General features: G+C 40.0%; 1 protein-coding gene across 1 annotated transcript in view; it reads right to left on the bottom strand.

Annotated features, from left to right (window-relative positions):
* MYO3B (myosin IIIB) overlaps positions 1 to 25,905 on the bottom strand; it is a 340,336-nt gene that overhangs the window by 148,115 nt on the left and 166,316 nt on the right. The window contains exons 23-26 of the mRNA XM_074967534.1: positions 24,254 to 24,407; positions 21,639 to 21,727; positions 19,661 to 19,790; positions 7,512 to 7,556 (exon numbers count right to left, since the gene is read on the bottom strand). Of these exons, the coding sequence (XP_074823635.1) occupies positions 7,512 to 7,556; positions 19,661 to 19,790; positions 21,639 to 21,727; positions 24,254 to 24,407 (418 nt within the window). The remainder of the gene's footprint in view (positions 1 to 7,511; positions 7,557 to 19,660; positions 19,791 to 21,638; positions 21,728 to 24,253; positions 24,408 to 25,905) is intronic.

Below are 25,905 nucleotides of genomic sequence, written 5' to 3'. Positions count from 1 at the left end.
TATAGCATTACAGACAATCTAGAGGAAACACAGTATCTGCAGGTGTAGATGTGTTTAAATAAAATATTGCTTACATTAAATCAAAATCCATAAAATGGGGAAATTAAAGTGACTAAAAATTAGAATTTTTCCTAAACTACCAACATGGATGTTTAATTAGCAAAAGAGGGAGCACTGCCTAGTGGTTACATAAGAACAGCCATGCTGGGTCAGACCAGTGGTCCATCTAACCCAGTATTTTGTGTTCTGACTGTGGTCAATGCCAGGTCCTTCAGAGGGAATGAACAGAATAGGCAATCATCAAGTGGTCCATCCCCTGTCATCCACTCCCAGCTCCTGGCAAAATACAGGACTATGGCCCCCATCCTGAAAACATGCATATGCTTAACTTAACTTCAGTGGGACTACTTACATGAATCATGATAAGATCCTCCTGCCTTAGTGTTTGCAGGATCAGAGCCCAGAGACTCTGAGACTGACTTGCTGTGACCTTGAGGGAGTCACTTAACCTCTCTATTCTCAGTTATCCCTTCTGTACAAAAGAGCTAACAATGCCACTAGGGTTTAGGTAGGCTTCATTCATTAATCTTTGCAAAGTGCTTTGAGAGCCTTCTACAGAAGGTGTTGGAGTCGTGCAAAAGACTGTATTATTATGTAGATGCTTATCCAGACTCCTTTTGTCAGAAACTGTGCTGGAAATTTCACAAGTACAGGTTTTCTTTCAAATACCCTCTTTAGTGCTGGCTCATTTCAACCATGTAAGAAAGACAATACTGTCAAAATACCCTGCCTCCTCGTTCCACCTAAAGCCAAGTAGCACAGGTTTTGAAAAACAATTATAAAAAATTCACTAGATGTTTACAAACTGCAATAAAGATCAGGGTTTTCTTTTTTCAGGTTCAGTGTCGGGAGTGTTATCTAGTTGTTAGAAAGGGAGGACTCCTGGGAGTCACATGACTCCTGGGTTCCAAGCCTGATGAGTTGTTTATTTTGCATGATCATCATTTTTTCCAGCTGTAATATAGATAGCATAATACCTACTTGCCTCAATGAGGCCATAGTGCTTAATTAAGGATTATAAGAGCTTTACTATTCTCAGATGGCAAATGCTACAATATCTAAATAAATATTAGTAAGCATTACAATAATCATTTGCATCAGTTCTGATCTGATTTGAAATGGTTCATCTATTCCTTTAAAAAGGGGCAAGGATAACATTGTTCTTTTAGCATAATATTTACTTTCTGAAGTGAAATTGACTCAGAGCAAAACATCTTAATGACAATGTCACCATACCTATATTGACTGTATCAGGAACATTACTGAAACCTGAAGCTACAATATAGAAGGCATAGCACAAGCTCTTCCCTTATCTCCTTCTATTTTATTAATTTCATTCATGCTTGGTCCTAGATACGGAAGGGGCACTTTAAATATCAAGTAATATAATATGGTGGGGAATAGTAAAATGCATTCATATTTCAATTGACACTGCTTCTAATCACAGCTAACACTTGCATCCTGGAAGAGGTACAGTCAGACCATGTCTTTGACATACAGAGATTCTTTTCCGCCTTTCCTTTTAGTACATTTTATCTTGCCTAAGGAAGTCGACTGCTTATCTCTATAATGCATTTTCATCTTCTGCTACTGTAAAAGGCTAAGCTTCTCTGAGCTAGACAATAAAGGAATACATGTCATTTTTTATTGGGTGCTCATTTGAATCTGGTCACTGACTATCAAAACTCGATTGAGTCACTGAAGCCATTTAAGTTAATCTGTCTGCAGTAAAATAGCTAAGAATCCAATTTTCATGAATATTAAACATTTTACATACGGATATAATATTTATATAAATACTATATATAGGATAGATTGTTTGTCAACACACACACCAGATACTGCAGCCTCAGATACTATACTGGAAAATACAGTGTACTCTCTACCCAAAATGAGTTATCAGTCCTGTTGAAGTCCCTAGAAGTAAACAGAGATCCTAACCAGTTTTTCAAAATCAGAAATGTACAAACAGCATGGGATATTTTAGTAACAGTAGTATGTATCTATATGTGTATATATAGCTCCGAAATTATGATTACTATCTCCACAGTACATAATATGTAAATGATCTTTGTAGACAAATAAAAATGACAAGCCCCATGCCACAACAGTTTGAGCCTAACAGTTTGAGCCTTTGGTTCTCTTTTACACAAAGGCCTCTTTACACCACTCTGGTAGCATAAAGGGGTCTAAAAGTGGGCATAAATGAAAATTACACTAACTTTAAAACCCCTTTCCATTGCCAACGTGGTGTAAAGGGGCCTTATTCTAAATAAGAATTAGGTCCTAAAGGCTTCCTTGTGCAGACTTCCCATAGACTTGGGCAAGTCACTTAGCCTCTCTCTGCCTCAGTTCCCCATCTGTAAAATGGGGAAAATAGCAGTGCCATGCCTTGCACAGGTGTTGCAAGGAAAAATACATTAAAGATTCGGAAGCATTTTGAGATCTACTGATGAAAAGCACTATATAAGAGCAAATTATTATTCTTATTTGTCAATGACCAGGCCCTAAATTAGACATAGCACACCATTGGATGGCAAACAAAGGAAATTATGGGAAGCAAGAGGTTTACATTAAATACATTAAATAATATGAATTATTTTGTTATGTAAGCATATTGGTCATTTCTGTTTTGAAATCATCATTTTACTGGAATAAATTAATTTGTAATTTAAAGGAATAAAGTTATCAAAAAGAGTAGAGGGTGACAGAATAGATGCCAACCAGCCGATTGTTTCAAAATACACAAACCTATCTCAATAATGAGGTTTTTATTTTCAAATTGACCACTAGGATTGATTTCATTGACCAGGACACAGTGATCAACTCATTGGTCAAATAGCAGTATTACAACAGTTATCCTGAAGAACGGGAATTAATTATAACAGCTAGATTAGTTGAGTACCTGCGAAGTCTGACCAAGAGCTAGTTGTCTGAGGCTCAAACCAGACAAGACAGAGGTGATGATAGGTGCTTGGGGGAAGCAACCAAGGATATGGTGAAAAACAGTGTCTGTCCCTTAAACGGAGGGGTTGTGCACCACGTGAGGGTCATGGTTTGCAGCCTAAGGGTCTGGCTGAACTCTCAAGTCAGTGCTACCATAACATCAGGCAGCGCAATATGTAGCTCTGTTTTTTATCATTTCTGTACAGCCAGAAGGCTGAGACCATTCCTTTTGGATCTGGACCCTGCCAATGTCATCCATGTCAATCCACAAGATTAGATTCTACAATGCATGCTACATAGGGCTACACTATTCAGCTTTCAGGAACCAACTGCAGCTGCAAGTTGAGCATCTCTCCGCCTGCAAGCCATACATTGTCTACACAAGAGACAGCCCTTCTTCCTGTGCCACACCACTAGAGTAGAGAGCAGCGGAGGGGCTCAGGCTAGAGCACCTCTAGAACAAACAGGAAGTGACTGTCGTCAGGGCCCCACAGCTTTGGAAGTCTCTCCCACCTTGGTCCAAAATAGCCCAGATCTGATGACCACCCTTCAGGACACATTGCAAGGCTCGTCTTTTCCCAATTTCAAAATGGATGTGGGGGATGGAGGCAGGGATTAAAAGGGTGGTGAACTGCTGAATGAGGAGGGGAAACTTGAGCTTTTAAACCTGCTTGGCTTACTGGTGGTAGGTTCTACTGAACTGTACTGCTGCTCTTACAGGATTGTCTCCGGTGTATTGTGACTTATGTCAGGAACACCCAGATCATATGGACAGATGCCCTTTTCAGTACTTGTACAAACCTAAATAGATTTATCAAATAAATTTACCATAACTAACAGCCTACTGTATATTGCTCCAGCACTGCTCCATTTTGCTATCTAATACATTTCACATTCTCTTTTATTGATTATGTAAGAAAATAATTTGTATTGTCCACAATTCTGTTTTCCTCAGATTAAAAAAATTATTCACTAAGATGTTATAAGGAAATACACTATGTTGGGTATCTATGATTTACATTTTATCTATGTTCTTTTACCAATTGGAGCCATACTTCTACAAACACCACCACCACCACCACATTGCACTTTTCCAACACCTTGCATCTGAAGATCTCAAAGCTGTCCTCAAGCATTAAATGAGCCTCACAAGATGCAGTGAATAGTGTTACCAAACTCCTGGTGTAAACTGAGGCACAGAAAAAGTTAACCAATTTAGCCCAAGTAACATTGAGTAAATGGTGGAAGTAGGAGTAGAATTCAGAAGTTGTGATTTCCAGCCCTCTGTTTTTGCACACTCCCTTTCTATACACTGTATGCTATGTGTTTAATTTAAGTATCTCATTACTTAGTGCCTCATGCTGCAGTGAGAATAAGGAATACACTAAAAGATTGAATGTAAGAAGTAATATCAAAGAGAGAGAAAAAAAGGTTTCTCCTCCCATTCAAACAAAAGCCAATTAGGTATCCAAAGTTAAATCTACAACTGGTATAAATAGAAGGTACCATGAAGGGGAGGATAAATTAGTTAGTAAATGAAATAGCCTGTTGCTTGCAATAAAGACTTAATGTTAACACCTAGAGCTGGTCGGAAAAATGCAATTTCCATATTCCGCCATTTCAAACGACCCCTCAAAATATAGATATTTCCTGCAGAATGGAAATTCCAAAAAATTTCAGTGTGAAACTATGGTTTGGTCTGGTTTGGTTCTATAAGTGTTGAAAGATGATAATACAAAATATTAAAATATTTTAATAGAAAAGTTTACATGAAATAAAAAGGAATGAAATGTCAAAACATTTTACCTTATCAAAACAAAATTAAAAAGTCAAAATGATTAAAATTAAGCTGAAATGTTCCTACAAAACATTTTGCTGTAATTACATTTTCTGACAGAAAACTGCTTGGTCAAATTTTTTCAACCAGCTGTATGAAGAGCTGTCAGCTGTGTACAGCAATATTGTGGATAGACTGTATTAACTCATGGCAATTGTAAAAAGAGGTTTCATTTTCAAAGTGCTTGACATACTCTAACTAGTCTTTATAGTATCTCTTTACATAATTAGTAATAATATTCTCATTTTCTCGTTATGGAAACAAACTAAGTACTTCAGTTGACACCTAACTTTAGGCACAGGAGCAGTCCAGTTGACTTCATGTTCTTAATACTAGGTTTCTTGTTTACATTCTTTCCTGAATCAGGGTCATAGAGAGGCTAAGGCAGGGGTGGGGACTCTTCTTTCTATCAGGGGCCACTGACCCTCAGAAAAAATCAGTCGCAGATCACACACAGCCCTGCGGGGGAGGGGGCGGCTTCCTCTAGGCTCTGGGGTGGGACCAGAAATGAGGAGTTCAGCATGCGGGAGGGGGATCCGGGCTGGGACAGAGGGTGGAGGTGCGGGAGGGGGTGAGCGCTCTGGCTGGGGTGCAGCCTCTGGGATGGGGCTGGGGATGAGGGGGCTCCAGGCTTGGGCCAAGGGGGTTAGAGTATGGGAGGGGACTCAGGCAGGAGGATAGGGTACGTGCTCTGGGAGGGAGTTTGGGTGCAGGAGAAGGCTCAGGGCTAGGGCAGTGGGGTACAGGTGGGGTGCAGGAGGGAGTTCCAACCTGAGGCAGGGGGTTGGGGTGGGGGTGGAGATGCAGGGTCTGGGAAGGAGTTAGGGTGCAGGACGAGGTTCCAACCTGGGGCAGGGGATTCGGGGTGTGGGTTCTGGCTGGGTGGCGCTTACCTCAGGTGGTTCTCGGTTGGCGGTGCAGCGGGGCTAAGGGAGGGTCCCTGGCTCCGTGCTGCTCCCAGAAGTGGCTGCCATGCCCGGTCCCTAGGTGGAGGGGTCAGGGGGCTTTGCGCAGAGCGTGCTGTCTGTGCACACAGGCACCGCCCCCGCAGCTCCTATTGGTTCCCAGCCAATGGGAAATGTGGAGCCAGCAATGGGGGCGGGTGCAGCACGCAGAGCTTCCCTGATTGGCCCTGCTCCTAGGGGCCGCATGGACATGCCAGTTGTTTCCAGGAGCTGCGTGGAGCTGACCGTACTTTTAGTGGCCGTAGATTCCCCACCCCTGGGCTAAGGCCTGTCCTTGCAAGCTGGGTGTGTGCAAAAATCCCACTGGCTTCAACAAGAGTTCCATGAATGGAGGATTTGAAGGATAAGGCCTTAGTATGACGACTTCCTCAAGCTCACAAAAGGCCTGATCCTCCTCCCAGTGCAAAGCTCCCAATGAGTTCATTGGTGAAGCTCAGACTCAAAACACATTAATGGCAGAGACTGGATTAGAAATGACGTGTTCTTGTCCCAAGCTCAGTCCTCTAGATCAAAGTGCCTCTCTCTCTCTCTCTCTCTCCTGTGCAGGCACTTATGACTGTGTGGTATGTGAACACCTTTTACTATCTTAGCATTGGTTTCTTTTCATAGATCATTTTAATTATCACAGACATACTGCTTCTGTGACAATATTTCCTGAAGCATCACCTTCCAGAGTCAACAGCAATGTTACTACTGATCATGACTTTATTACAAATCTCACAAAGTTTGTCTTGAAGCCCTAGCTCCTGGCATCAGGTGATTAAGTGAAGATCTCCACTTTTTTTTAAAACAAACAAACAAAAAAGCTGGAAAATGTGTACCCTAAAGGCTCCTACACAAGAAAGTAAATAAACCCAAAATGTATTTTTTTTTAAATCTCATGATTTTTAAGCCATTCACATGGTTTGGGGGACCTGATTCATGATTTTTGAACACTTGGGGTTTGGGAATCCTGCATCAGGACTCGTGGGAACAATATCAAATTGCACCAGATTGGTAGCCCAATATTGTTATTACTATTCATTGATTGTCACAATGAAAACAACCGCCTCGGTCCCTACCCATAGCTCTTTTTGAAATCTGTCCTATAATGCATGAATCAGGAGAAACAACAATAACGAGACACGGGATATTAAAAACTACCAGGTAGTTGCCATCTGAAGGCAGTACTGCATTGTATTTTCTCTTTTCTTAATTCCAAATTTTCCTTTACAGGTAAGACTAACATCAGCCAGCTCAGAGAGATTTTCCAAACCTAGGAATTCACTCTTCAGAGACAGCAGTCACCTTCTTCAGGTTTTACTTTAGTACAAAAGACAGCTATAGAGCCTTGTGCAAGATGCAGAGGACCCATTTTGGAAGTCTGTGAGTTAAAGAAGTTGACTGTTAATTCTTACTGAATTGGGTCTCAAGGGTTACTCAAGTGAGTGTTTGTTCCTTTGTATCTCTGTACATCTGTATATTTTATGTCATGTTCCCAAAAATATCCATTTCTGATAGAATATAATATTAAGGGAAATTATTCTATTTTTAATCTATGCTTAATAAATGGAACAAATACCCAGCTCTTTTGCTATTTTTGACATTATCTTACTGAATCATTGCTATCCATTGCTGATGCTGTTCTCACAAGTCAAGTCAAAAGACACAAGACTGTGTTAACTAACAGGAAAACAGACATGCTGGTTCAAAAGACCACTGACCTTTGCAGCTTGTTGTACGGTGAAAGAGTAGTGAAGGTGGTGGACCTTGTTAAAACAAAGTACAAAATCAGAGCACAACAGCACCACCATCATACAAAACATTGAAATGAATATATGAACAAAATCTAACGCAGGTTCAGAGGTAGTTTGCCATAAGACACTTTGGCTATTTGCTACAATAAACACGAGCTGGATGATTTAGAGACATTTGGATTTGTTAGCACATTCTTTGTAAAAGTACAGTACACCCACAAAATATTATGGATGCTTAAGTTGTCAGTATGTTGCATGTATTACTTGAACATCCCACATGCTTTATCTGCTGTACCGACTCATATGAAAGCTTAAGAATTATTAATTGTTCATTTGGATCTTGATACTTTGAGCTGCTGAGAGCCTCCTGTGAGGTGATGAGCACCCTCAATTCCATTTGACGTCAGAGCACTCAGTGTCTGGCAGGGTTAGCTTCTAATAAATTCATTTTTAAAATAATCAGTGTACATGTTTTGTAAACATTTGACTATTAAAATGACAGTATATACCACACAATGAGATCCATATTCTAATAGTTAACATTAAAACCAATAATATCTTCTACATAACACATCTTTGCTACCTCTAAATTAATTTATATTTTAATTAAATCAGTATGAAATGAAATATTAAGATTAATTATTGTGTATCTATGTTAAATGACATTTTTTAAACAGGTAAGAAGTTAGGTTAGAAGTAAGGCTGGCTGGATAACACAACCACTATTCCATTTTGTGAACATTTTTGAGGTTTCCACATTTATTTTCATTCCACAACAGAAAGAAAAGTAAGACCTTTTGAATCTTGGTATGAAAAGAAAAAAAAAAGTGAGTGAGAGAGACCCTAGAACAGCCAAAAGCCCAATGGTTAGGGCACTCACCCAGTATATGGGAGACCCAAGTTCAAGTCCCTGTTTTTCCCAATTTGGAGCAGGGACTTCACTGTGTGGCACTCCCACATCTCTGGCAAATGCCCTAGTGACCAGTCTATTAGCTATTCTGGGGTGGGTCGGTGTCGGTCTCACTCTCTCTCTCTCTCCTGGACCCAAGAAACCTTCCCAATAAAGTCTTTATTGAAACTTTATTCACGGAAACATATTGGTTTAGACAAATCAGCATTCTTCAACAGGAAACATTTTCATCAAAAAGGTTTCGACCAGCTCTAGTAGTTGGAAATATTAAAAGAGAAAGGATCATCTTCCCTACGCTATTAAGAAGGCAGAGAACAAAACAAAGTTCCTCCCAAGTTTTGCTTATTAGGAATGGCCTTTTATGAATTGACACAATTAAACCATCAATATCTATTTCTTAAAATGACTCAGTCCTATCTATTAGGGTCCAAGTCTTCAGACACTTACAGCCAGATTCTGCCATCTTTATCCAGGAGTAATTTATTCTGCAAGTACTCACATTGAAGTCAATTGACTTCTCGTGGAGTAAGATACTACTTAATGAGAGCAAGGCTAGCAGGATCTGGCCTAGAGTAACAATTGTAGTGCTTACTGCCATGAGTAATCCCAGAGATTCACGTCACTCTTGATTGTAATGGAATTATTGACAATAGTGACAATTATATCTTGTATTGTGTGTTAGCATGATTGGGCCCTTACTTGTGATTTTGATAGAAGGTTCTGTCCCTAGATGAGCTCCATTTTTATGGCTATCCCAGATAGCCTATATGGGTGGCATGCTCTGGATCCTACTTTTATTGAATCTCATTATGAGCATCTGTATATTTCCATTGCCTTGTGACACAAATCCTGGGATCTGAGGAAAAGCCTCAGACAGAGGAAGCGTGGATCTGTATGTATACTGTGTAACTGGGAACCTAAATAAAATGTAATCAAACACCCAACTCTAAAGCTCAGTTAAGCTCCATTTAATTTAGTTTACTGATGTCCCACATCTGCAACCCAGTAAAGTTCACAATTGTTACTGTGCACAGCTGTGGTTTAAAGCCTCTCTTTGCACACAATACACTGGCAGCAAAGCAAAAACAATTAATTTTTATATGCTTTTAACATATGGATCAGACAGTCAGAAGTAGGAAAGCCTCTTGTATTCTAAAAAGAAAATATATAGCTTCTATTAACTTGACCCAAATTCTTAGAAAATGTAAGTTCTGATTCATCTTTAAGTAGAGAGATTATAATTATAATGGCTTTGTTTCGGATTCATTTGATTTAAAGTGCCTGCAGTTATCTTTTAATAGGGAAAATATATGACACAAAAGTCCCATTATAAATAGATTTTATTATGAGATAAATTAATAAATTGTAAAATGTTTGGAGTCTTTTGTTCTGTTGTGATCTGTGGAATTAAAAGGAAAAAAAAAACAACCTTTAAGCCTAAATGGAAACACATTTCATTTCAGTGAATAAACATGATGTACACTAAGCCAAGGACCCAATTCTGCAAACACTTATCACCAGGCAGAGTGCTTGTACTCAATGGGATTACACAGTAATAAGCAGTACAGGTAAAATCCTGACTCCACTGCTGTCAATGGCAAAACTCCCATTGATTTCAATGGATCCAGGATTTCACTCTGTGTATTGAAGTGAAAGGATTGAAGGATTGGAATCCAAAAGAATCTAGTTATTTTTCACTATTTCTGATTGTTCAGTAAGTACCATTTGCTGTCAAAAATATAGATAATTTATATGGAGACACTGTATATTAAATTGGAAAATTGCCAAGATAAATTGATAACTGCAAATCATTTAAAAAAAAGTCAGTCCAGCCCCCATTGAATTCAATGTGGCCAATATTTCATCTGGTATATTTAATGAAAAACAATACTCTTTAAAAAATAAAACCCTATTACTCCATCTTTACACACTACATAGGAGCCAAAAAAGGTTCAAACACAAACATTTCCTCCCCTCCTTCCCAGGTCACTATTAATGCTAAAAAGGTTGCTCGTGCTTTTTTTAAAAAGCGTGTATGATTTGTTGTTAGGGGACTGTCACCAGATTTCTGCTAGTTGATTACGGCTGAGAAAGCAAACAGAAGACCCAAACTGCAGAGAACTGGATGTAGGCCTCTTCAGAATCAGCCGTGGGACTATTAGCTGATCCTTTGCCATCCAACAGAGGCAATCGTCCCCTAACAACTCATTCTACAGTATAGAGCTTATAAAAAGAGATAATACATTATCTTGAAGATAAACAACAGTGGGAGCTATGGAGAATCATGGATGATGGCACAGTGGCAACAGACCAATGGGTGTCCCTCAGGAAAAAGAAGTTTCTTCTAAGACAGTTCCATGATTTTAGAAAGTTGGATGCCATGGGTGTTGGAATCACATATTAAATCAGGTGTTGTGATGCTAGACCATGCACAGTGAATCCTCAATTCAAGACCAAAAGAGTTGGGGCACACATGAGCATTGAACACAACAGGGAAACAAAATTATGCAAGTGTGGACCAAGAAACAAATACCATTAGGGAAGCAGAAAATGAGTTCCCTCTTCTTCTGGGCTCATAAAACAGTTATCATAGGATACCATGGGAACAGTCTCCAGTATGCCATTATCTGTGTGCCACCCTGTTACTTTTAAATGATTCAAGGAAGACACTCAGAGATGGTCCTTCCATGAATAAGGATGAAGAAATATTTACAAGATTTCCCTTGCCATAATGTAATCCAGAACAAGTGCACAAAATGGCAGGCAAGTGACTAACACACATTTTTTCTTTAGGGGAGCAGGATTGCTCAGGAACCTTAAACAATTAATGTTGGAAAATGGTCTCGGTAAGACTGTGCTGTGGACAGCAAACTTTGCTTTCCCATCACAGTAATTATTTCTTCCCTGTCAACACCTGAAACTCTTGGAAAATCAAAATATTGCTTTGTTAGTTGTTATGACTGGTTTTCCTAGAAGGGATCTGACATTAACTTCCAAAACATCAAAAAAGCAGCTCAGTTCAAATTTCCAGCCATTTCTCACACAAAAACTGTCTCCAACTGGTCTGCAGAACCTGAGAGTCTAACACCATCCAAAACACAGGGTGTACACAGTAGCTGAGAGCATGCCTCCCAGTGCAGGTAGACAGCCACAGGCTAGCTCTGCTGAAGCTACTGTGCTAAAAATAGCAATGTGGCTGCAGAGGCACAGACAGGGGATCATGCTAGCCACCCAAGTATAATCCTGCCTGACCCACTGAATACATACTTAGGTGGCTAGCCTAAGCTTCTACCCTTGCCACCATGGCCGTGCTGCTATTTTTAGCCCACAAGTTCAAGAGCTAGCATGTGTCTGTCTACCCGCCTGGGAACCACATGTACCAGCTGCAGTGTAGACATACCCTATGTTAGAACATTTATTTGAGCCATCCCACTGTGATGAACTGGGGCTATATCTGTATACCTTATGAATTCTGATTGATACTGTGAAGTTGTATTATGAAAATTTGCTCAGTCATGAGTGCTTATATGTATGTAGCTCCATCACTGCTGACAAGTCAGGACTTGTCACACCAGACAGAGATACAATGGAGCGGTCTTAAAGTAAAGACCCTATTCAGGCGCAAACACCTAAACAGTGGGTGAAATGCATCCTTAGAAAACCATTTTTAGCTTAACTCCTCTGAAGGGAAGCGGAAGGCAGGAGCATTGGAAAGTTATCCAAAAGACAGAACAAGGAAGCCAGGTGGGTTTAAATAGAGAGCCACACGGGAACAAGGGGGCAATAAAAGAAGTGAAAGCATGGGGCAGGACATAGCAAAGTCCCAGTGCTGCCAATCCTCGTGATTTTGTCATGAGTCTCATGATAATTATTGTTTTCCTTAAAGCCCCAGCTCCTGGAGTCAAGTGCATATGTGATGATTTCAGCCTTCATTCTTAAAGAAAAAGTAAGCTTCTAGTCCTTGTGGCTGTGGAGAAAGTTTCAAAACGTGACCCCAGTGCACTCTAAAGACTCAAAAAGCAGAAGGCAAAAAAAAGAACACCAAATCTATTATTTTTACATAATCTCGTTATTTTAAAGCAAATCTCATGATTTTTGGTGAACCTGACTCATGATTTTTGAACATTCAGGGTTGGCAATACTGAGTCACAGAAGCTGGGAAGGGGCTCCATGGGGGAGAGAGATCACCTAGCATGCAACAGACTGCATGAGGAGGAGACACCCTTCTTGCCTTCCTAGACCAGATGGTTCCCCAAGGACTCACAAGGGAACTGTGAGACAGAAAGTGAGAGATATTGCTGTTTCAGATGTTTATTGTTTTGTATCATGTGTACATGGTTAAGTATAAAAGAGCACAAAGGTGTTAGATTGTGGAAAGGGTGTGTGTTGACTACTTCACAACTACTGTGTGCCTCTGCGAGTTAAACTGTAACCAGAAGCGTCATACTTTTTGGGTGGAGTTCTGGGAGACGAATGTGTTTAAGTAACTGGGGTATCTCAGGGGTCAGTGCTGGTCCTGAGGCATACTGCAGGTAGGCTGAGGTGCTCCATTTTGGAGAAGGGATAGCAAACTGAGAGCCAGTGCCCAGGAAATGTGCTAGAGAGGCCAAGAGAGAAACCACTGCTGCAGCTTTAGAAACTTGAAGCACCCTAGGGTTTCATAGCACAAAGGCTTGGATTCCCCTGGTGATGCTTCCTGGGGCACCCAGGGCTGTGAGTCACTTTGTTACTACATGAGGGAGTCTTGCCTGTGTTAGCTGGATGTCATCTCCCTAACACAACCAGCCCGTCAGCCACTCAAGCACTCTCCTCTGGGCTACACCAGTACTGTCTTTGCCTTGTAGGTTGACCCCAACCGCCAAGTCCCTTCAAAACGTCCCCCTGTGGTATCCATACTTTGATCACTGGATACTCACAGAAATCCCAGATGGAACAGACTACCACAGTTTACCAGTTTTGGCTTAGACCAATGCTCGTGTAGTATGCACAACACTTGAGTTACATTATAAAATAAAAGGACATTTACTTAAAAAGAATAGAGATTCGAATAAAAAACAGTGTGAGAGACCGGAACAAATAGTTACATATGAAACAAGATCATATCACACATTCTAAAGCCTCAACTTAACTAAATAACCAGTTATCCTTATGTCTAAAGAAGCTTATCTCACCCAAATTCTCTTCAGCATTTTCAGCCAAGGTATGAAGCAAACTCGCTGTCCATTTATTTCCTAGGTACAGGATACCATCATGCCAGGGTGCCTCTTTGCACCCCCAAATCTACCAGAACAGACTATCGATTTTCACCTCAAGACAGGCCCGCCCTTCTGTTTACCTCTTCCTTTAATTTGCTTCTCAAGTCTCCATCAGCTCTTCATTAGCATTGGACTTAGAATGCTAATACACACTGTTGCACCCTTAGGATAAGTGTCTCCCATCCCGTCTGGGAGGAGTTTGTTTCAAGAAACACTACCTATGAGTGACCTGTTTTTAACTACAGACCTAGAAAACATAATTTTTAGGATATATACATAACTCCTCATATATATTTTCCATACGTACATTTTGCAATGATTATGATGACTAGTATGAGACAGGCTTTCAATAATGACATCACATGACTTTTTTGGCGAATCCAGGGGATCCCTGTACCCCTATATACTGCCGCGCCCCCTGCCTATTGGTATCCAGAGGTTCTTGGGTCACACTGCTCACAGCAGTCCTAGTGGATGGCCAGGAAGGGGCACTCATTAGGATCTAAGACACCCATTTATAGCTTGTTACTAAGCCACTCTGGTGGGTAGTGGTGATGCTGGTGGGTAGCCGGGTTTAGCATAGAGCATGTCCAAACTGGGGAAATTTTCTTAGTGATATTAAAATTAGTTCAACAAAAGCAATTTATCAATCAGTTAGAGCTGTAGCGTAGACATAGTTTTAGGCAGTTCAAAGTGGCCTGAGCTGGTTTTACTGAACTAGAATGGTTTCAGAGTAGCAGCCGTGTTAGTCTGTATCCCCAAAAAGAAAAGGAGGACTAAGGTGCCACAAGTCCTCCTTTTCTTTTTGAACTAGAATTGGTTAGGCCGCCTAAAACCAAGTCTATAGTATAGGCTTAATGGCTTTTAATATGGATTTAGGTGAGCTAATTTAAAAATTTAAGCTTCTCCAGTTTAAACAAGCCTAGTACATTTAAAAGGAACTTTTGCTTGTTAAACAATAGGGGAGGCAATATGGCAATAATTTTCCATATTACTTACTCAAGTGCCTTAAAAACATTGGTTGTAAGCTCAGCGCAGGCAGATTTTCCTTCCTTCTATTCCTGACACAATTGTTTTTAGTGCAGTTCGGTGATAGAACATGTTAGAGATGTGTAGGGCTACAGCACCTGGCCTGATCAGTGGGGATCATGGGATTCTATTAGGATTTCTGAGGCAAGCTCAGGTGATATTTAACATTACTGTATTTCCACAGCAGTAAAAACAAGTAACACATTGTAGCTGGCACCAGAGGCTTAGTGCATAAATTCATGGGCTGTTGACAATCCCATAACCATGCAAGCAACCCTTCTTTTGTTCAACTATCGATCTCACCTAAAAACTAAACCTTTAAAGGGCAGTTATAGCCACCTTCCCGCAGAAGTTGAGGGTTTTTTAAATGTATTTTATCTATCTAGGGCACTAAAATGGCCCCGTTACCATAGTATCTGCGTGCTTCACAATCCAGTGAGGTAGAAAAGTTCTCTTATCTCCATTTTGAGGGCAACCAAGGAGCAGAGACACTAAGTGATTTGCCCAGGCTCATACAAAAAGTCTGTGGCTGAGCAGGGACTTTAACCCATGTCTCCTCAGGGCTAACCACTGGACCATCCTTCCTCTGACCTCTTCCTGGTTTGAGGCAGGAGTAGAGAGAGTTACTCTGATGGTATAAGTATCAGACTCATCAGCTACTATAGGGAAATGCCAGGTATAATCCTCACCAATTTGCCCCTCCTTGTGAGACCACAGATCCACACCCTCACAGCACGAGTTCAAGCCAGGAGGGCATATGCAAGCCCTTTGGGGCAACTTGCTCTGAGGGGAAGGCAACACCACCAGGTAGGTTTGCAGAATATTTACTATAGATATCGTAAAACAAAATCCAGTCTCTAAGAGATTATGACAGAATCTGCTCAAACATCAAGGAGACATCAGTATCAGCATCTATAAGTGAAGTTACTAGGGTTACTTCTACAACTGCTGCTTGAGCCTTTTATAAGGCCACCTTCAATTAAACTCAGTATAATGTATAGTTCTCGGGTTACTCTCTTTCCCAGATTATTTAATCCTTTTGTCTCTGACACTGTCACTCATGATACCAATCCCCCAAAATCTGTGAAACTAAAGAGACCAAAATAGTTGCATTTGACTAAAACAGGAACTTGCAAATTCAGCAAAATAGAGGCATCTTGTTTCTTGCAAGTACACTATACTTCTCTCTTTTAATTGGGGCACAATCTACACTCATTTCACATACACAGTTCTCATCAGCAGGAACTCTGCCGATGGAAATAGTGTAGAACATGGAAGCAATTTGGAAAATCAGTGGGTTAATATTTAGGTTCACTATGCAGAACATATTCATTTCTTTTTGAAGTTAAAGGTCACTAGAAAGTGCAAACAGATTCTGCAAGGTTCTTACCTCCCATTGAAGTAACAAAATAGGAGGTCTGAACCCTGTAGAATCAGTCCTAGAATGTTCACTTTGAGTATGAATGTCAGTTAGTGAGATCTGTGAACTCTTTTAATGGCAAACTATACTTCTACATACATGTTCTTAACATCCTGCTGTTCATTTCTGGCACTTTAAACTACACACACTGCTCCAATGAAATAGAAGCATTCACTGAGAGAGGGTAAGAACATTTGATAAATTACAGAGATTCACATGATCCTAAATTAGGAAAATAATTTTGTCTTTTTAATATTTATTTTCTTGCTGCTGCTCAGTTTTTGACACTTGAAAACTATATGTAAGGCATTTAGATAAATTTACTTCAAACAGAGAAGAGTTTGTCAGGGCGTGGAGGGAAGCAGGCATCTGGTTTCATTATTTTCATTCTTCGTGGCATTTAGGAAATGCATTTTGTAATAATCATCATGCTCATGTTATTTTCAAACTTCTGAGATAGCACCACCTAGTGGCCATTGCACAGATGGAAGAGGGCTCTTCGGCCAACAGCATGAACAGCAAAAATTCCAAAGCTAGTTGTGAACAGATGTAAGACAGTCCTGTTGCTTATCTTCAAACAAAGCATTGAAGACACTGGAAGAAAGGCTCATATAAAGCCAACACTGCCTTGGTACATTTTTTTAATATAGCCTCCATTTAAATTTTATTAACTTTTTGTGTCAGTAAATAAATAATCTACACAAACTGAAGAAAATGTTGTAAAGCCTTGGAATGTTAAATGCAATCCTGGAATCAGAGTTAGTATTTCGTTTTGGCTTGCTTTGCTAATGAAGTATATGTCTGGGGTTAGGAATGCATTCAAACACAAGCAGAGGATCTTATGGGACATTTACATAATCTCTATTATTTTGTGTACAAGAGCTTCTTTGCAGAAAGTTAAGAGGAGACTGCCTTTAACTTCCTTCACAAAGCAGGGATGAGATATTAATAGCCACACTTACACTGTCTATTCTCTGCCAAACCTTTCATTTATCCTGCAGGCTGCCAAAGACAAACCTGGCAACAATCTGATTTCAGAACACAGGTCCCTACACCAGAAGTGGTGCCAATTATATTAGATGGCTGAAAAAAATAGACCACAAAGTGTCTGGTTTTTTTTTAAGCTCACAAAGACTTGTAGCACCCTATGCAGGGGTACATGTTTAACCATTCCAAGCTACACGGACCCAGCGGAAAGTATTGCTGCTGCTATTTCAGAGAGAGGCAAGAATTTTGTAAAGGAAGGCAGAAGTCACCCGATCCATTTAGAGAGTGACAACAGTAAAGAATTTAAGATACAAAAAATCGTGAAAGCAACTTGGTATAAAGTTACAGTGGTCTGCAACTCCTAATCGGCATGCCAGAGTGCAGTTCCTCCTGTGTCTCACCCAAAGCACTCAGTTCAATACTGCTGCCGGAGAAAATATTTTTAAAAGCCAGAGAGACCAGTTTGTGTGAAAGGACCAGAGTTCAGGAGAAGCTTGTATGGTATAATTGCCTTGCTCACAATCAAGTTCACTGCTAATAACTGACAGTTATTATAATAACTGGGACTGCTAATTGGGACAAAGAACCTAAACTGTCATTTAGGAACAACAGGAAAAGCACAGAGTCATTGGATCAGAATGACAAAAACATTGACAAGGTAGCACAGTCTCAGACATCAGACTAGGTGCAAGGCTTCTTTTGCTTTGCCTCACCCTACCAGGATGAATGGAATAGGCTCTCTCATCAAGACAACCAGGACCCAAAAATCAAAGCATGTAAAGGTAAAGGGGTTTTCACCCCCAACTGGGCACAGAGTTGACCCCAGTCTCATAAGATAGTCCTCACCCACATTTCACCAATTGCTAAGCTCACAGCAACAAAAGGAGAAGCAGACTCCTCCTTAACTAATCATCCCTTCACAAGCAGCCACTGAGTAGTAAAAAGTAGTTCTTCCCTCTCCCTTCCAGCAAGGCTAAGATCATTGTCTCTATCTTGTTCAGCCCTAGTCCACAAGGGACAAGAATCCCAAAGTCACATCCAAATGCAAAACCACAAGAAATAGGCTGACTCATAGTACTTATCAAAAACTCAGCTTAGGTTGTGCTGTGAGGGGCAGCCCTTGACCTTATCAACTTATTGCTAACATTTCCCCCTAGGATCTCCTAAAAGGAGGAGAGAAGTGACATTTTGAAAGAGCACAATAATCCTTGACCTAGTGAAGTTACAGCAAAGTGCCTGTTAAGATCAATCAGGTTACACAGTAAGGTCTCATAATACAAAAGATGAACGATTTTCTTACAGGAAAGTTCAGGTTCTGAGCTCCGCCTCCCACCTCCTAAAAGGAGAGAGAGAAGGTACCTTCTTAGGAATGGTTTATAGAAGCCCAAACCAAAGCCACACCCACAAAAATAGTCCTCAAGCTATACAGCCAGCATAATAGGCATCTAGCCTATTCAGAATATAGTCAAATAGACTCAAAAATTGCTATCAACTACACTTGTGCAAACCCACTGAAGTTAATGCAGTTTCATGGCTTACAGAGTGGAATTCAGCCAAAAGCATTTAGAGTAATTTGAAATGACTTGTGCTGTACTCTACGTATTAGTTTTGACAATTTTTATCAGCAAGATACTGATTATTGCATGAACTGGATGGGTATACATCATCGTATTCTAGCTTGTAATTCTCTAACCACAAGTGAATTACCAAAGGTCTCCTTACTCCTGGAAAGAAATGTCATATCAGACCAAAAACCTTCAGGTGTCTACATCCTTTTCTAACGTGTAACGTCACATGCACACTCTACTGTAACGTTTGCAGACTCTTTTTGGCTGTGTGTGTGTTGCATTGTTGGTGTTTGTGTGGCAGAAGTGTCACATGCACATTCTGTTGGTATGTGGCAGCTATCTTTGAAGTCATTGAACTTCACCTTATTGTTATAAATTAGCAATAGACATAGGCACATATGTGTAAGTCAATGTCACCAAGTTTCAAATCATCTGAAATAATTAATTCTATCAGTTTAGTATATTTTTTTATCCATAACTAGTAAGATATTTTTGAAGTATTGTGCAGGTGTGTTTAAACAGAAAGGATGTTACTTGCAAAAACTATCTTTGCCTAAATTGGATATACATGGTTTACACAATGTAAAGCAAATTATGCAAGAAGCTAGAGACACAGAAGTGTTGTCTAGTGGTCCGAGCACAAAACTAATACCCAGGAAATTCCTGAGGCCTCATCCCTACTCTGACAATGAAGTCTGGTCTTGGCTATCATTTAATCTCCCTGCATCTCTGAAGTGGGGATACCTCCCAGCAATGCTGTGAGGATTAATTAATTAATGCCCATAAATTGCCTTGAAAATAGCAAGCGTTAAGTATTTTACAACTCCAGATTACTTTCTGTAACCCTGATGGAAAACAATTCCAGGGTTCTGCGCAGCAGTAGTAGAAGGCTGCGGGGGCATCTAGTCAAGAAATCTTAATATTAACAAAGCTATGCAGAGAAATACCTGTTTTGGTTAATGGACTAGAGAACAGCTGCTGAAGAAGTTTGTTCTCTGAAGTTCTCAGCACCACCACTGTATCAGCAGGAAGAGTGTCTCTGTTCTTCTCAAGGAAACCATAGGCATCATATAATACCTAGGTGTTGGAGACAGAATGAACAAACAGCTGAAATAGACTACCAGAACCCTGCCATTTACTTTAAACAGGCAAGTTGACCAAATAAGCTAGTTCAAACCTGACAAGCTGGTGAATTACTGCAGTGTCCTCAAAGTGTGAGCTGGCTTTAGACAGCATCTGCATTCATAACATGTCATTGGTATATCAAATTGGTTTAAGTGGCTTAGGCTGAGTCACACTGTATTACACTGTATCACATCAAACTACGACGTGCCCAATGCAACATAACACACTGCAGCACCACACTAGTCACATAACTTGACAGGTTACATGTGCAAGAGGCAATGGTTTTCAGACAGAGCAGCCACTCTGCATTTACTGCATGTAGCCAGTGTGTGATCTGTAATTAAATCTTCTGGACAAACAGGAGAAAATTTCATATCTAGCACACTGGCAAAATGGATACAAAATGTACTACCACTGTTACCAAATGGATATTTATTCATCTGGGATCCTCTCTTTAATTTGCACTCGCTTAGGGCACAGTATTTTTAAAATTTTAATTCTGAATGCTTTGAAAGGCAAAATTGCTCTGCATTGTTTTTCTCATAGTTATTAGTAATCAATGATCAAATCTTTGTATCAAAATTGGAATAGAGTTATGCTGCTTTAGATTTTATTTTTTAAAACTACAGTAATTTCCAGCATCCAGCTTTACTATAAATGGCCTCACTGCTGGAAAAACACAGGCACAGCACATGGGGCAGGTCTACACTACCGCAGGGACCGACGCTCTGAGATCGATCCTCCAGCGGTCGATTTAGTGGGTCTATTAAAGACCCGCCAAATCGACTGCAGATCGCTCTCCAGTAGCTGGAGTTGTGTAGTGTAGTTTGACTTACCACGGTAGTGTAGACATATGGTCTTGAAGTTACACTAGAGCTGAATTTGGCCCTACTGTGGAGAATGACAGAAAGTCAGCACTGCCTCTAGGACTTAACATTTAGGTGGCAATGAATTTACTGGAGCTTTGTGGAACTTTACAGTTTTCCTTAACAATCCCAAAAGTTGTGCGAGGTTTACTGGAAGATTTGTAGAGGTTCTTGACCCTTGCATTGAGCCTAAGCTAGGTCTGCATGGAAACCATGCAAACCTAGGCTGCTTTGGTTGAGTTTTGTGTACAACTGGGAATTTAGACCTTAAATTCCAAACAAAACTCAGTGGACATGAAACCAACTAAAACCAAAACGGCTGAGTTCTGCAGAGTACTAGAATATACCTACAGTATGTAGGTGGGAATTCTTCCAGTCACTCCTCTGCCCTCTACAGGAGTTTAAAAAGAAAGCACTATTGCAGAGACAGTTTTAAACTATTTTATTCATTGAACCTCCTTTCCTTTCCTGCTCTCTCTCTTCCACACAAACAATTACTACTGAGTATATGTGTTAATGGCTAGAGATATTATAACTGTGCAGGTTGTTCTGGGTCAAGGAGGGCCACCACTTCTAAGAAATGTCTCAGCTGGGGTGACCAGATGTCCCAAATTTATAGGGACAGTCCCGATATTAGGACCTTTGTCTTATATAAGCGCCTATTATCCCCATCCCTATTTTTCACAATTGCTAACTGTTAACCCTAGTTTCAGCTGGGGTGGCATTTCATGTGTCAGGATGCCACCTCCAGAATTGGGTAAGGAGCATTTATAACATGGGCAATTTTGCATTGTAAATCTTATCACAAATTCTAGGTTTCTTTAAAAACAATTAATCCATTAAAAAGAGAGAAATCTGCAAGCAATTTAAATGCCTCTGGATGGAATGAATAGTGACTATACCACTTATTACATTCAGACCATATGGCCTTTACCTTTCCAGCATAGTGCTGAATGCCAAAACACAGCTCCACTCGTTTGGGCCTCCAAAAGTATTTGCATCTTAAATTATCTTCAAACTTATCTAGTCATTAAAAAAAAGATAACGGTTAAAGGTGAACCACAGCAATTTAAACCACAACTCCCCACCATAATTAGGGACAGCTTACAACCCAAAAAATCAGAATTAGTACAAAATACTCTTATAAGTTATCACATTGTCCACCAATGATGTCAGCCTTTGTCAGCTTTTGCTACAAGCACCTGTGTTCTTTCTTCCAAGTTGCCACTTATAAATGAACAGCTTCCCCAAACTAGTCCTTCAAATCCCTCACGACTCACTTCTAATGGGATGCCTATCAGAAACTAACAAATGACAATGGCTTGGTAGGTAGAAGGCTAGAAGAAACTTCTCATATATATCCTATTTATTTATTCATTCATTTATATCTTATCTTTTTAATAAATAACCAACTCAAAGCCCCCTAGCTATGTACATATCTGCCCTATGTGAATGCCCTTGTTCCTTCCCATATTTGGTTATATCCACAAGAAAGAAAGGGCACAACACTCCAGGCAACAACTAGGTCCCCTCCAAGATTACACCTGTCGCTTCTGTGGGAAAATCTGCAGGGCACGAACTGGGCTCCTCAGCCACCTAAAAACCCACCAATGAACCCCCTTGGCGGACAACATCCTCGCATCAAGGGATAGCCAAAGAAGATGTCCACCTGCACTTTGATTTAAATACATGCTAAAGCCTTTAGGCATCTTTTATCCTGCATTTGAACTTCTTCAGAAAAACAGGCTTATGTCCAAAGGGGCCTTCTGGGATATGTCTACACAGCAATTAATCACCTGCAGCTGGCCTGGGTCAGCTGCTCAGGCTTGGGCTACAGGGATGTAAAACTGCAGTGTAAAACATTGGGGCGTCGGCTGGAGCCTAGGCTCTGGGACCCATCCCACTTGTGGGCTCCCAGACCTTGGGCTCCAGCCTGAGCCTGAACGTCTACAGTGCAATTTTACAGCTGCGCAGCCCAAGCCCTGGTTATTGAGAAATACAGACACTCTATGAGGTACATGCCCACAATACACTGAGCTAACAGAAAGAGAAACAGCTTATACAGCTGAGTGAGAACAAGGCCTTCTCTGCCCTTTGAGATAATCCTGTGATATTTTGTACTGAAACTAGTGCCTGTATAGTGAAACTTCCCATTGCATTTGTTTATCTTAGTCAGCAGTTATGGGCTTGATACAGGAATCACATGGAGAAATTCTCTGGCCTAAGTTATGCCGGAGATCAGACTAGATGATCAGAATGGTCCCGTCTGGCTTAAAATCTGTGAATCTTAAATTTCATGATTTTTTCCTATTTATGTTTCACTGCCACTAAAATATTCTTTAGTTTAAGACACAGAATTAGGCTTTGAGCTTTGTTTGGAGTGAGTTGCTGGCTAGCACACCTGCATACGGTCAAAGATCTCAACTTGCTACACACATCCTGAGATCTTCCAGGACGCCCTGATCTCAAGGCAGCAGTAATAGAATTGAACAGCTCTGAGGCAGGGAGTCTGCCTATGGGGAACTGTAAACTCAGTATTCAATATTGGCCTATTTATAGGACCCACAAGCAGGCTTCTGGCTCCAGCACATGAATGAGGATTGGAATGAAACTCTCTCATTCATTGCACCTTTGTCCTAAAATCAAGTATGAACCCAGTTCTCTGGAAGTGAAAAACGTGTGTATGCACTATGCTATCTAACCTGCAGCTATTATTTTAAGGCAAAATTCAGCTCTCTAAATTGCTGTGAATATCTCTACTGTGTGTTCTGCACTCATTCCATTGACAGCCACCGGAGCTCTGTGTTGCTGATCAGAGAGGAGAATTCCACCCTAAGTAAATAAAAATAGGATCATATTTTAATATTGGCCGCACGCATTTTAAAGTTGGCAACAAGATTTATTAAAATGTTCATGAAATAATCATCAAGTTAAGGAAATATCTAAGCAGATGGCACAGCAAAGTCACACACACACTTTCTCCTTATGATGAGGTAATCAGTAATAAAACAGTGGTGTGTAATGGGGTAATAATGTTAAAAGCCAGGAAGATCTGAATTCTACCCTTGTCACTACTACTAACTCAATGTATGGTCTCGGGCATGTCTCTCTTCCTTTCTGTGCCTCAGTTTCCCATCTTTTTAAATGAGAATAAGAATCCTTAAAGTACCTAACACACAGCAGCATTGTAACGATTATTTAATATTTGCAAATCCTGTAGATGATTATAAGCCCTATTTAGATAGGTATTAATATTTAAACCATAAAATAACATTAACCATATAAAAACAATTAGAAACTAGCAAAATAGTTGAAGAAGTGAGCACCTGAGCAAAAAGAGAGAAAATAAATACTTAAGTAAATAAAAATCCATTTATTCATGTCTGAATATTGGTGACATCATAGCAGAATTTTCAGAAGCCTTCACAATCCATTGCTAATGCCACAGACTCAGCGGTATGTAGACTAGCAAAAATACTATAAGATGTCATGACTCTCACTCAATGTGTATCAATCATTCTTCAGGGGTTTTTTAATTATTATTCTTACCAACTAAAGTCAGGTCTGTCGCCTGGGGAAATCGACTTTCTTCGTCAAGTAGAGAAAGTACTCCCATTGGTTTCTGGAGGAACATATCTAGAAGTGGACGATTGTCCTCATACTCCACTATAGTAGCATCAATGCCCTCATTCTGATATTCCATCTACAAAGTCATAAACACAGTTAATACTGAATTGACCATGGGAACATTACCATCAGGACATTTCTGGCACAAAGCTTCTTTCTTGTTTATAGCACCGCAAAACATTTAATTGCCTACAAAGCTCACAACAATTGTGTGGCAGCTAGGTCACAATATCATGTGGGAAATGGGTCTGAGTGAGGTCTAGTCTCTAAACTTCCCTTTTCTTGTTCTGTAAACTCTTAATTTTTCTTTAGCTTAAGTAAGATTTGTATTAACAGAAAGTGACAGCGCTTTTTCTTAGAGATGACCATATGATCAAGCCATAGAATTGTTAGTGGCCTAATTCTATGCCAGTAAAAAACCCAGAATATTTTAAGATCTGCTAAGGGAATGGAAATATGAATGGGTGGAAGTAGGAGTGAAGTAAGAAATAATATTAACTTAAATTAAGTCTTCAATCACTCTAGACCACATTTCTTTCTTTGGTGACTTAGGTTGTTATAGAACTGCTAGTAAAAGATGGGACTTTCCAGACTGACCAAAGGTCAAACTCGCCTACCCTCAACCTGGATTGGAGGTCTATGATCCCTGGATTTGCTTGGAAGATTTCCCAGGATGTCACATGGGGTGGAGTGAACTAGAATCACAACCTTAAAGATCTAAGTAATCACAGGTGATTCTCCCACGCCACCACAACACCAAGAAGGGCTGCTGCACTCTCCCAACCCCCTTTCCCATAAAAAAGAAGAGACAGACCAAGACCACTTCAGGCTATGACAGCTGACTAGCCAAATGCCCAGAGGCAGCCTGCCGGCCAGCATAAAACACCAACTAGAGATGATGTCACCTGGTCCGCTGAATTACAATTTTTACTTTGAAAATCTGAAACCCAGCAAGCAGAAGCACCGTTAAAACATTTTTCTTTTTAAAAACCTTTTATTATTTTTCCTATTTTGTGGATTGGTAGAGGCACCTACTTCCCGTATTCATTATTTTTTGTGTTAATACTTTTTAGATGTGAAAGAGAGAGAGAGAGAAAATATTAAACACATAGCACATGTGTATCCAATTTCTAAGTAAATCATATCTTAAATCATTTTGTGTTACCCTTTTGTTCTGCACTAACAAGGGAAATTATAGGTTGTTAATCATTCTGTATCACAGTAGAGCTAAATTAATCAGGAAAAAGTCAACCACTCAGTCAATGGAAACATTGAAGGAATCTAGCTGCTTCAGAGATCTGAAAAGTAAATTACATCCCCTTAGCTTTCCAGGCTTAAATATGTATAAGACTTGATCATGCACTATGCTAACTTCATGATTTAAATCCTGATTGTGTTCATCCAGTGATTTGGTCAATTGCTGATTTCATTCCATATTATTGTCAATATGTTGATTTATTAACTCAATTATAATTTTGATTTGATAACTGTTCTCTTTAATTCTTAGTTTAGTAAAAGTCTAATAGTTATTTTTAGGAAAAAGTTTCTTTAGGTTTGTCTTTTTATTAATTTGT

This window comes from Natator depressus, chromosome 11 (assembly GCF_965152275.1).
Source record: "Natator depressus isolate rNatDep1 chromosome 11, rNatDep2.hap1, whole genome shotgun sequence".
Taxonomy (NCBI): Eukaryota; Metazoa; Chordata; order Testudines; family Cheloniidae; genus Natator; species Natator depressus.
The sequence above is the reverse complement of the archived record's forward strand: the minus strand, read 5'-3'. Positions and strand labels throughout refer to the sequence as shown.